This window comes from Pezoporus occidentalis, unplaced genomic scaffold, assembly GCF_034315485.1.
Source record: "Pezoporus occidentalis ecotype Australia unplaced genomic scaffold, CSIRO_AGI_Poc_V1 ctg11, whole genome shotgun sequence".
NCBI classification, from domain to species: Eukaryota; Metazoa; Chordata; class Aves; order Psittaciformes; family Psittacidae; genus Pezoporus; species Pezoporus occidentalis.
This window is the reverse complement of record NW_026912886.1, coordinates 5,776,911-5,789,170: the sequence shown is the minus strand read 5'-3', so window position 1 is coordinate 5,789,170 and position 12,260 is coordinate 5,776,911. Positions and strand designations below refer to the sequence as shown.

General features: G+C 41.2%; 1 protein-coding gene across 1 annotated transcript in view; it reads right to left on the bottom strand.

The window, feature by feature from the left end:
• Window positions 1-379: 379 nt before the first annotated feature.
• LOC134168605 (tropomodulin-2) overlaps window positions 380-12,260 on the bottom strand; it is a 34,133-nt gene continuing 22,252 nt past the window's right edge. Inside the window, exons 4-10 of the mRNA XM_062628470.1 lie at window positions 11,095-11,217; window positions 10,266-10,352; window positions 7,560-7,690; window positions 6,831-6,938; window positions 6,449-6,592; window positions 5,976-6,120; window positions 380-3,890 (exon numbers count right to left, since the gene is read on the bottom strand). Coding sequence (XP_062484454.1) covers window positions 3,856-3,890; window positions 5,976-6,120; window positions 6,449-6,592; window positions 6,831-6,938; window positions 7,560-7,690; window positions 10,266-10,352; window positions 11,095-11,217 — 773 coding nt within the window. The 3' untranslated portion in view covers window positions 380-3,855. The remainder of the gene's footprint in view (window positions 3,891-5,975; window positions 6,121-6,448; window positions 6,593-6,830; window positions 6,939-7,559; window positions 7,691-10,265; window positions 10,353-11,094; window positions 11,218-12,260) is intronic.

Genomic DNA, 12,260 nt, shown 5'->3' with positions numbered 1-12,260 from the left:
ACAATGCCCTGTATTCCTTTGAAGCTTAGAGCCTATGTATATCCTAGAAGACATTGGTGTATGTTCTCAGTATCAAATGAAGTGCCCTATGGAAAATTGCTGAGACACTGTGTGGAGAAGAAAGTGGCTTGGCAATGACATCACCCAGTTCCCCAAGACTCTGGGATACATCTTGTTATGTCCCATAAGTTTATGTAGGTAAATCTGGAAAATCTGTTAAACCTGAGGAGAGGTTTCTCTATTCCCAGTGCTGGTTCTGAGCACCCAACTATCATTCACAAAGGTCCAGCCCAGTGCATGTACTGTGGAGGGAGGATGTCAGAGCATCAAGGGAGGCTTGATTCAAGGCCCAAAACCATGAGAAATTGCAAAAGCCAAATCCTTTATGAAGATTTATTTAGAAAACCCATGATGCTGGGGAGTCACTGTTACATAGCGTGGTGATTCTCCCTTTTGAGTAATATGCACCACACCATGCGCATGCAATTACTTCTGTTCCAGAGATTACACCTTCATCTACAGTTATACATGTACACATATGATCCTTAGTGCACACATCGTTCACATATATGTTAGGACACGTATGAAGTTGAGATTTTTCCATGAAAAAAGTATAAAAAATACAAACCAAACTGAAGCTGTCAACACAAGAAGCAATGTGCAAAACCAGACAAAGTTACTCCTGAATGTTTGCGTAAGAAAAAAGGGCTCTTCTGTCCATGTTCTCCATTCAGTACTGAGAATAGGAAGTAGAATTTAAAATAGTCACATCCCAACCCACTTCATGTTAGTTGCAGAGATTTTTATCCAGCTAAATGATATTATATCTATATTAATACAAAAATCTGCCTTCAAGCATCACCATCGTGGGCTGCTGTTGTACTGAACAGATCTTTATATTGTTGCAGTTATTTGACTTGTGATGCTCAAGGCCAGGTGACAGACAAGCTCGTGTGGAGCACACACAAGAGGCAGGACAGAGATGGCCCTGGTCACTGAGACACCCAGCAGGGGCTGGCAGCAGCTGCCTGGAGAGAATGGCCAGGGCTGAGGAATTCTCCTCATGCATGCGGGAAGGAGCCAGACCTCCCAGGTCCCTGGCATGGGGCAGAGCTCCAGGCACTGTCTGATAGTGCATGGTGGGGCTGGTGTTTGAACAGATACTCCCAAGTGCCTGAGGAATCGTCCCTTCAGAGGAAACGTGCCTGTGCAGACAGCATGGCACAGGAAGGGACGGAGAGCCCCCAGGACCTTCCCTAGCCAGGTACATTGGTCCATGGTGCAAACTGTAGCTAACGTGGATGGAGCCACCAGACTATACAACCACTGTGTGGCTCTGAGCAAAGCTATACAGGATGATACGCTGCAGGCATCACGGAGCACTCAGACCGTTCCATCCTTGTAAAACTGCTGCATGCAAATACCAACACTTTAAATAGCAATTAAGACTAGTATGGATTGCACTTGTTTCCCTTCAACACATACATGTACCGCCCTTAAAAAAAAAGTTACAGTAAAAAAAAATCTTCAAAATACATTTCAAGAAAAATAAACAGTTGGGATTCCCTTGGTTGGATCAAATGAGGAAGAAATAGGGGCAGTGTGAGTCTAATCACTGAAGTTTGTTAGTAACCATAATCTTTAGGTTTTGGGGATGAGGATTTTTCCTGTCCATAAGACTTTGTGCTGCAAAGCCCGGTATTCCCGTGGTAATCCACAGAAGTTTTAAGGACTGTTTTTTTTAAGCCCATGCAGAGTTATGACTATGTTACAGAACTTGACTTTTTTTTTTTAATGGGATATCAAAGTTTTTCACAACAAATCTTGCATGGATCCAGGGAAAACCTCAGCAAGACTCCCTGGTGTGTTTTCTATTTGCAAAGTAAAGGTTTCAGCCTTATTCTGAGGAAGAGAGGGAGAGGTGGAAATTGTAAAGACTGGGAGCTCTCTAGGGAGGTAAACTGTGGATAACGCTCTTTACGTCCCAGCTCAGTAGACTTCTTAGAATAGTTTGCTAAAGTGGGATTTAAGTGTATGTTACTCAGTTTGGACCCCAGTGTGAGGACCAGTATTTAACAGTGAGTTAAACAGAGAGTGTTGCCTTGGACCTACTTATTTCCATTATAAAAGGCACGGAGGGAGTGTTCATCCTGTCAGCTTGCACCCCAGCTCTGGTCATGAAGACATCACTCAGGGAAGTATGTCAAATGTGTACCAGCTGCTTCCTGGGATCCCCTGGGTTCTAATCCCTGGATGCCCAGCTGCACAGTGGCTCACAGTTCTCCCTCCAGGTCAGGAGTATGCTGTAGTGACCATGATCTCCAGCATTCATCCATCATCTGCAGGAAGCAGTGCTTCATCCCTGTTGTTCTGGAGGAGAGGCCAGTGTTTCCCAGGTAGCAGCTCTAGTCCCAGGTCATTTTTGCAGCTTTCTGAAAGCATTACATCTGTGTGACACACCTAACCCGAGTCTCCCGTAGCTCTTGCAGCGTGTGTGTGTGTAAGCAAAATGAACCTCTGGCTGTTAGTCAGAGACAACTGTTGGCAGTGATAAAGCAGTGGTAGAAGAACAGTTCTAGACTGTAAAATACACAGAATGAAACATCAGACTGAATTCTTACTAAAACATTGATGCTTTTGAGCACTGGGGTTAGCTGCTGCTTCTTTAGGAGTGCTTTCCACTGGGTTAAGATCATGTCCAAGCATCTGAGTTAAGGCTCTGATTTAGCAAAGCATTTTTGCATGTGCTTAAATCTGCCTTTATTCAGGTAAGTGCTGATGTGAATACCTAAGTGCTTTGTGATACAGGGACAAACCTGAACTGGCGCATATTAATGTAAGTTATGTAGCTGTCACAACTACCCTTTTAATGTTTTTTTTTCTGGGCAGCACAGCTGCTTTCCTGGATTAATTGTTTAATTAATCTTCATCTAAAAGGTCCTGAGAACAGTTTTGTAATACTAACAAATGTACATAAATACTAGAACTAAAAAAAGTCCAACACATGGCTCAAAGCAAAACAAATATTGCTGAGAATACTCGTTTAGATTAACAGCTGTAAACTGTGCATTCTAGTAGCAAATAAAAATCTGTTGGTCTATAAAACCCAAAACATTTAAAATCTATGGGATTGGCAGCACTACTATTACTTTACAATGTAGAGTAAGGATAACAAATAACATTGCAAAATGATGCATCTAACCTAAGCTTATGTAAACAAGTAGGCTTTGACAATGTTTAGATGTCTAGGCATGATCCTACACTTGGACCTGGATGGGTGGAGACCCAAGAAGGTAGAAGGGTGCTGTTCCAGTTGCCCAGATCCTGCCGCAGGAGAGAGGCTCAAGGGTGTGATCCTGCAAACCTGTACTGGCTTTACTAGTTCTACTCCTGGGAGCATCCCATTGCAGGATTTAGTTCAGCAGGACTATATACAAAGGATTATTCACAAACATAAGGCATTGCAGAACTTGGCCCTAAAACTTCTATTTTCAGCAGAGAATCCCTTATCATACACAAGATCATATTTGAACATGTCAAAAGGCGTCTAAAATAAGGGTCAGAATCACTATGTGTTATGGTCAGTAACACAGTTAAGATTCTGCATATTGGCTTCAGATATTGCAAAACATTTTGGTGTTTTTTACATTAAAATCAAACCAACTGTGATTCTTTCCCACAAAAAAATAAATTTAACCTTGAAAGTTATAAACGAACAGGCTGTGTTTTCAAGGTTAAAAGGAGACATTAACAGAAATGAGCAATTCCCATTATATACTCCCTTCTGACCAGTGAGCACTCAGAGACTGCGGTTGTTGGTGGCTCCAATCTTGCCTTGCATCCTCTATGGCGTGGCTACTGCCGCTCTGCTTCCACCCGCTTTTTACGAACTAGACCAGTAAGACAAGAGCAGTCATTATTGCTTTTCCGATTGCCTAAGGACTCTTCTCACTAACACACTCCCTTCCCAGTACCATGAATAGGAAGGAAGAGGCTTCTAAGAAATACTCAGTGGGATTATAACCATAAATGCTGTAATTAACAGATCTCAATGCTAAACAAAATATTTGTATCTAAATTGCACTTTTCTATATCACGGACTATAGAATTTCACCAAGTGTTCATATCAACACATTGTCTATAAAAGTTAGAGTCTGAGCTAAAGGTTTTGGGTGCTTCCTCCCAGTGATTCCATTTAGATTTTTGTTACAGTTTAATTGTTCTTTTAAAAGCCACTCTGTTCCAACTAAATTGATAGTTGTCTGCTCTAATCTGTATGACAGTGCTCTGGACTATTTAAGCATTAGGCATCAAAAGTAAATAACACTTTTAATTGTGAAGGTGTATACTATAGGTGAGAAATAATCATATTCTTTTAGAAAATAATTTGAAGTACTTTTAAGTACTGATATCAATGAGTATTGGCAACAAGGAAAACAACATATTGGACCTTAAATTATCTGCTTTAACTTCACATGCTCTGACTGCATCAACCATCTGATAGTAAGTTAATTACCAATTAACTCCAGATTCTCACTAGAAACCAAGTAGGTTGAAGTTGCCATTTAGCACAGCAGTGATGAGCTTTGTGTATGTGCAAGATTATTTTGACAAGCACTTAACTGTGAATTTTTACAGCACTTAAAATGCATTATAGCAGGTCTAGTTGGGCAGCATTTGCTACTCCTTGCCCTCATAAAAATGTATTGAGTCTTCTCTGACTTGGCCAGAAAAGATTAGTGAGGTTCTCCTGTTTGTGCGATACAAAATTTGGTGTTACATCAAACTGTCATGTCCCATTTCTGATATTGAACTGCTGAAGTACAGAACAAAAGCAGTAAAACTGGATGAATGAACGTTTTTCACTACAGAAAGTCAATAACAACAATATATTACTACAAATATCCCATTACTTTACTATCGGGAGATTTATCTCATAGTGCTTTCTTGACAGACTGTATTATTCCAAAGCCTACAGTGTAACATCAGTTATTTCTGCCTGCTTTCAGTGGTTTTGTTGCTTCATTTATTTTATTGAATTCTTTTAGGTACTCTGTCCTACTAAATCTTCAACAAAACAATCCAATACAAAAGCAGGAAAATGAAGATCGGGTACAGGACAGATGTCTAATGGCATCTGGTTAAATAGTGAAAAAAAGGTCTTTTTCTCTTTGTTGTTGGGATGATTCAAATACCATTCCAGAATGTTAATAGTTTCAGGACAAATAGTATATAACTGTAATCTTAGGTATTGTTAAAAATTAAAGCTGAAAAAGCATAAAAGTATGTGTAAAAGAAATGGGTTCTAGCTCAACTCTTATCTTGGTTCTCACAGACATGAACCCAAGCTGAAGCCAGCAAAGGCATCATGGTTTGATACCCCACTTTGAAGTGGAATTGATTAAAAAATAGAGTTAATATTCCCCCACCCCCTTTTTATTCTAAACTACCCCTGCCTGGTCATCTCCTCCCTATTCCGTGTATTGAGCACACAGGGCAGAGCATGTCACGCTCAGGTAAAACTTGCAAAGCTTTGTCTTTGCCTGTACTTGGTCACGCAGGCAGGAAAATCCTTTTTGTTCCCTTGGTTGAGCAAGCTTGGTTTGTCATGGGCAGGGCAAAGAAGCAATGACTTCTGCGTTCACTGAACAAACAGGATGGGTTTGGCTTTCTACTTAGTGGCCAGAACAGCTGACAGGGCAGCTGGAAATCCAGGGTGCTCCATGGAAAAGACTGAAGTAACTCTCCTTCCCAGGAGGGGTGGGAGAAGAATATGAGTAGCTTTTAATCACAGTGAGATCTTCGCTTTTGTCTACGCTACAGCCTGTGGAGCTATGCATCACCCCTCACGTATAGCAGACTGAATGCTGTAGAGGTGAAATTCAATCTTATGTACAGACAGGAAGAATTGTGTCTAGGAAGGTCAGGACTTGGCTCACATAAACAAATGATGAGTAGATGTAGTAGCATCTTACCCAGATCATTGTTTTTAGTGATAGCTGCTGCTACTCTGGTTCTTGGACCTTGCTTGGTGAACTGGTATCCAAACTTGAGAATCTTGGAGTTCTCCTCCAGCATCTTGGCAATCTCCATCTCTACAGCTGTCCCCAGCTGTTGCCTCTGTTGGTCATGTGGTGAAATGTCCCCAAAAGAAAAGAAAATATTTGTTCTCATATGACAGAGAAATAAGTAGTTATATTTCAGTACTGTGCTGCAAACTACAAAGAGAATCCCATCCCCAGAGATTTTGCTCTGGGTTTTATATTTAGCTTTGACCAGTTTTATTTAGAAGTTCTCCACTGTTTGGCTGCATAAACATGGGACATGAGCTGCAGAATGACTGAGTCACAGCAGCTGCCTTGACTTTGCCAGAGCCCTCTAGGAGAACCCTCTTGGAATCCACATAGAAGGAAAACAAAAGTGCACTCACTCAATGTTCTCTCTTTACCTGGTTGTCAATTTTAATCTCTGTCAGGGATTCATTCTCTTTCAGTGCATCAATCAGTGCCAGAATACCCGTGCCAGTGATGAAGTTGGATTCTACATTCAGACTCTTCAGTGTTTTGTTCACTTTCAACATATCTGCAAATGCCTGAGGGGTCAAAAAGAACGAATATGAGATAATGTCTTGAGGGTTTCAGGAAATAACAAGGAATTTGCAAAATATAGTACCTACAAAGAAATAGAACATAAATAGGCTTACAAGGACATAGAGGTAGATCAGAAGAGATTACACTTCTACTTTGCATAGTCATAGAGAAATTCTGTGGGGAAAAATGAAGAATGCATCCTAAAGCAGGCTTTTTTTTTCCAAGCAGTGTTTAACTTACAATAGCTACTGGGTCATTGCTTCGAGTAGCTGCAAGGCTGAATGTCTTCACATGCGTGTTGCTTTCCAAAGCTTTTGCAAATTCTTTCAGTGTTGGAATAGGAATATTCTACATTAAGAAGACAAATCCAGTAATTAGGAAAGCCAGTCATATCACTAGACACTGATTTTAATTACTATCAACCTGATAGCCACAGTCTATGCAGTTTAAACATCCCTGATACTTTTAAGGGTAACTCAGAATGGACAAAGTGTCCTCTGTTCATAGAGGCCTTCAGAGACCCATGGGACGCCTGCGCCAGGATGCAGTGTCAGCACTGCCTTTAACTGGGTCAGGCCACCACAAGCATGTGACTGATCTTGAGCTACTTTCCTATTCCTGCTGTTGGTTGTTTAGTTTCTACATGCCAGCTCCTCCTCCATTTGCATGGGTGGGCTAATTGAATTTGGCTGGTGATGATTGCATAGTGCCCATGAGAGATCTTGCTTTACAGTCTGCTAAAGAAAGGCATCCAGAGTCACCCCTTGGGCTTTTAATTGGCATCTAATTCAGTATCAGGCATTGGTGACCTTGAAACCTCTACAACAGTTCCCTCCACACCCCTTTCCTGTGTATCCTGCTTTTTCTGAAGAGTAGAGAGGGACAAAATTTGAAGATAAAAGGCAAGGGCTTTGTAAATATTTGAACAAACTCTCCTACAAATGACATAAATGACACCACAGCATCTACCTTTATGTTGTTAAGATTAATTTCTATGAGACTAGGATCATTTGCTTTTATCCTTTGTAAACTTGCTTCCACGTTGGTTGGATTAGGTGGCTCCTCAAAGATGGGCTTGACCTTTTCACCTTTCACCACATCTGCAACACAAGATCTCATGAAATGTTGATGTGAGGATCAGGCATCATCAGTAACAATCTGATTTTCCAATTCCCATTTAGGTTTGTATGGCAGCATTCAAGAAAGGGTTTATATGAACCACAAAAGTTGGAAACAGGAGTATTAGCACTGTTATCCCTGCCATGCACTTTGCACCTTCTGTGCACCCAGAAGCATGTCACTGGAGGCTGTAGTTACAGAGGCTGGTCAGTATCATCACGGGCAAATTACTCCTTTATGTACAAGTCATGGTGCAATGAAATTAAGGCAAAGCAGATTTAAAATGGGATAATATACACTGTAAAACACTGCAAGGGCTGCTTTGTTCTTTGTCTAATATCTGTAAAGGAAAGGCGTGCTCAGAAATTGCCCATTACATTAGTGAGAAAACATCCCTGTGCCTATGCATAGGCTGTGCTAACAGAAAAGAGCATGAGAAGGTGGCCCCTTACTTTCCTTCTCTCGGCTCATGCTATCGGCCTCGTATCTCAATTCTATTAGCTCTTGTAAAATTGCAACATCTGCACTTTCTAAATAATAAAACTATCAAGGCATGAAAAGTAAGTCTATCTGCCAGCACCAAGATTTATGAAGTCTTTGAGCATTCATGCTCCAAAGAGATAGAGATTTTAATGCTTGAAGCTATGGGCTATAAATATTCTTAGAGATTCATAAAAATCATAGGTTAGAACACAATTACTACTTCTAATTCCCATGCATGTAGTTTCAGAGATTAATTTATAATCCCTGACCACCCAACCCACCAAGGAATATGGTACTGACCACAAGTATTTTTAAACCCTTTTATGTGGCAGGCAGTGAGTGATTTTGAGGACATGCTCAAGTCTCAACGTACTGCACATGGCTGTTCAGTGCAATGGGTAAAGTTCATGCCATATCACAGGCCAAAAGAAAACCAAATATTTTTTTAGAACTCGTACTCTTAGTAGAGATGAAGTGAACCTTGAGCTGGTTTTCACTCTGCTCCCTTGCACTCTGAACTTTTTATTTCACTAAGTCCCTGAGAGACCTCACATATCCCTAAATTAACACTCCAGCCTTCCTAGCGAGTAGGTACAATGAATATAGTGAATTCATCTTAGACGCAAAGACGGAAGGTAAACAAAAACCAACAAAGCATGTTTTGCACTAGTGGTAACACTATGCCAAGCTGGGAGCTGGAGAGACACTAACACCCTGTCCTCAGACATCACAGTATGCTCAGTCTGCAGCCTTTTTCATTTTCTATTTCTTGTTGCTTCTCATGAGTTATATCTCGTTTCTTTAATCATCGTGCTGTTCTGCCACATTGATGGGCAGCTGTTGAGATGTCTCCCTCTTTTACCAAAGCATCTTACTTGTCTAAGAAAAGGTTTTGATTTTGGACCAAAGAATACAGAGATGTGACTTTCTGGCTCTTAACTGTGTGATCGGAGCACGGTGTAGCTGACTCACATAGCTGACATTTTGACTCAGTGCAACAAAAGTATTCTGAAATCTGTGTAATGCTTGCAGTGCCTCTTACGAGATAGATGGCAGCCCGCACAGTGCCCTGTTAGGCAGGCTTGCAGAGTAGTCTTAATCCTTTCCCACCTCCACTTTAGTAATGAAGCATGGAAATTAAAGTCCTTGTTAAAGATAGCTGCTGTTCTTATGGCCTTAGAAGAAGCTTCTTGAGTAATTTCCCTAGAAAAGGGCATTCCATGATTTTGTCTTAAAAAGCAAAATTTAGTCCACTTGATATTCCAGAGCTTGGAGGTGACGAGCTCCTGATCAAGACCTGGAAGTGCTCAAGAAAAACTTGGAATTCAGACGTACCCACTTCTCCCTCCATCCAGCCTCCTGTTGGTTGCTGAGCTAAGATCTGATTCAGCAAAGGTCTGTTTATCTAGTGCAAACATTTATGGATTTGTTTTTAGTAGCTACAGCTGTTTCTGTGTACCTAAGGAACCACGTAACAGACAACACTTAAACACACTGCCACAAGGCAAAGGCGGGAGGTAGTAGATCAGAGAGAGTAGCCGGGGCAGGAGCACATCCATGTGGTTGTTGGCTCCTTGTGAATGCAACTTGATGTGACTCTAGTCACCAATGTGATTCTGCTAGGGATTCTGCCACATTTGAGCCCCATGGTTACAAGTCATTCTTCAGTTGAGCAAATATACTTGGGGTGAGATGGCCTGGCCTGTGCTGTGGCCACCTCTTAGCTACAGCTCACTGTGTTTTCCATCTGCTACCTAAACTGAAGCGGAACGAGAATATGTATGTCTTAGCTTCTTAAATACTCTCATACTTTCAAGCACCTCTGCAGAGCCAGACATTGCTTTCTAGGAAAGCAAAGCTCCTTAGGAATGATTTATTTGCATAGTACTGTTGTCATTATACATAATTAATTTTAAGATTGTATTTATCTTAAAGAGCTACCCCTCGTGAATAATTAGATCAATTAAGGTAAGGCCCAGTTACGTTACACTGAATAAGACCAATACACCCAACCTCTAGGTGTAAAGTCTCTGAACATGAAATACAGCCCACAAGAGAAATCAGCTTGCTTACTTCTTACAGTTCCTTTTCCATCTTTACTGCGGGCTCCTCCTTCATCAAATTTTGGGTTGTTGACCATGTTGTGCACTCCAAGAACAGCTAAAATGTGTAAATACCAGCAACAGGATACAGTGTTAATGGCAGGAACAAAGACTGCGGAAAAATATCTCCTACAAATTCTAGTTTAGATCCCCAAACAAAACCCCTTTATAAAATATTCACTCTGAGTCATGCTTGCTTGTAGGGAGGGTCTTTAGAGGTCTAAGTACTGGACATACAGCCATTTGTAACATGGATTTTTGAGCAACTGAATCATTGTAGTATGCATATCACAGAAATGCCAGCTGGAAGGAACCACTGCGGGTCATCTTGTCCAGGCTGCCCCCTCAAGCAGGAATGTTGCCAGCATTAATGAGGTCAGCCACGCCTTTGCCTAGCTGGATCCTAAAAGTATCCAGGGAGGGAAATCCAGAAACTCTTTGGGTTACTCCTAATAATTCCTTTTTTCCTCATATACAAGCTGAACCTCTTACTGCTTTCTGTTTGGCATATCTGAGAAGAATTTAACTGTACATGCTTGAACTTCTGTAGTGTCAGAGAATAAATGGTGCTGTATTTGCTGATACTTCTCCCATAAGCTATCTAATTAGATGTTATTCTGTAGGATCATGTATTAAGTAAAAGTTATTAACTCTGTAGATTTTTACTTTCATCATCAGTTTATTCTTACGGAAAAGTGAAACAGCAGATGCCTGAGAGATGATCATGAGACACTGCTGGTGGCAGGTTAGGCAGAGAAGAACCAGGCATGTAGGGGGATCATACCTATACATTATCTAACCTGCAAGATCATAGAGCTCAGTATCTGAAGCGCTGGCCAGGGCTTCTTCTAGTTCCGGATCCAGGGTCACTTTCTCTTCTGTACGGGTTTCTATGGGCTTTTCTTTAGGGATAAATATTTTTCCTAAGACAAGAAAAAAGCCAAAATGAGTAACGAATTATTGGAACAACTCCTCTGCCTCCTGGCAGTGGTGAGAGTAGGTCTGTGACAGTGGAAATGCCTGGTTTCCTCTTTCTTATGCGATGGTATCTTTCACACCAGAGTCTAAAAATAAAAGGTGCAGACTTCTTCTCTTTATTGGATTATTAATGTGGAAGCGAATTCCCTAAGATAAATCCCTAGGAGCAGTCACAGCTGGGATTTTTCAGAAGTTCCTTTGACCTTAAACAGGGAGAATCAGGTCTACACAAAAAGCTTGCACAAATTTCATCCTTACAGTTAAATGAGGCACTAGAAGCTGTTAAAACCATCCAATTGCAAGAGCCTTTCAGTTTACCAAATTCCATACAAGAACCTGAAAGCTCAGTAAACCTGTTCTGCTCCAGTAACGGAATTTAATTCCCACCCTCTCCATGAGTATTTCCCCTCTGTGTCTCCTGATAATCATTCACATAAGCAGCCTTAACCTAAAAGTGCAGGCCTGGAAAGTATGAACTGAGCCAAACCATATGTTCCCCAAGAAACACTCCTGACCTCTTTGTCCCTCTGTGTATGCTGCTGTTACATAGGGGTCGGCAGGTGTGTGTTTCCATGCTATATCCCCCCAGGACTGAGATCATCGTCCCTTCTGCTGAAATGAGAAAATTGTAGGATAAATCCAGAGACTACATAAAACATCCCACTTCTCCTTTGGCCTGCTATTGCAGTTAACTTTAGGAGTGTGATGATGTAATTGCAAATGCTTGAAGTGAGGCCCTTGACACCAGAGCCAAGGCTGCATTTCAATCACCAGCACTGCTGGGGCATTTCTCCCATTCAACACTTTCCGATACCAAACCCATAGTCAGTAATACAGCAAATGATGCCACATGCAACAGATGGTGTCAGTGTTCTGATAGTTCTGTGAATTTCCATGTTTTACTCTGCTGTGGAGTAGTTCCTCTCACCTTGTCCTTAACAACTTCTCAAGCAGGCTTTAGTTAATCCCATTGTAATGAAGCTGGGAT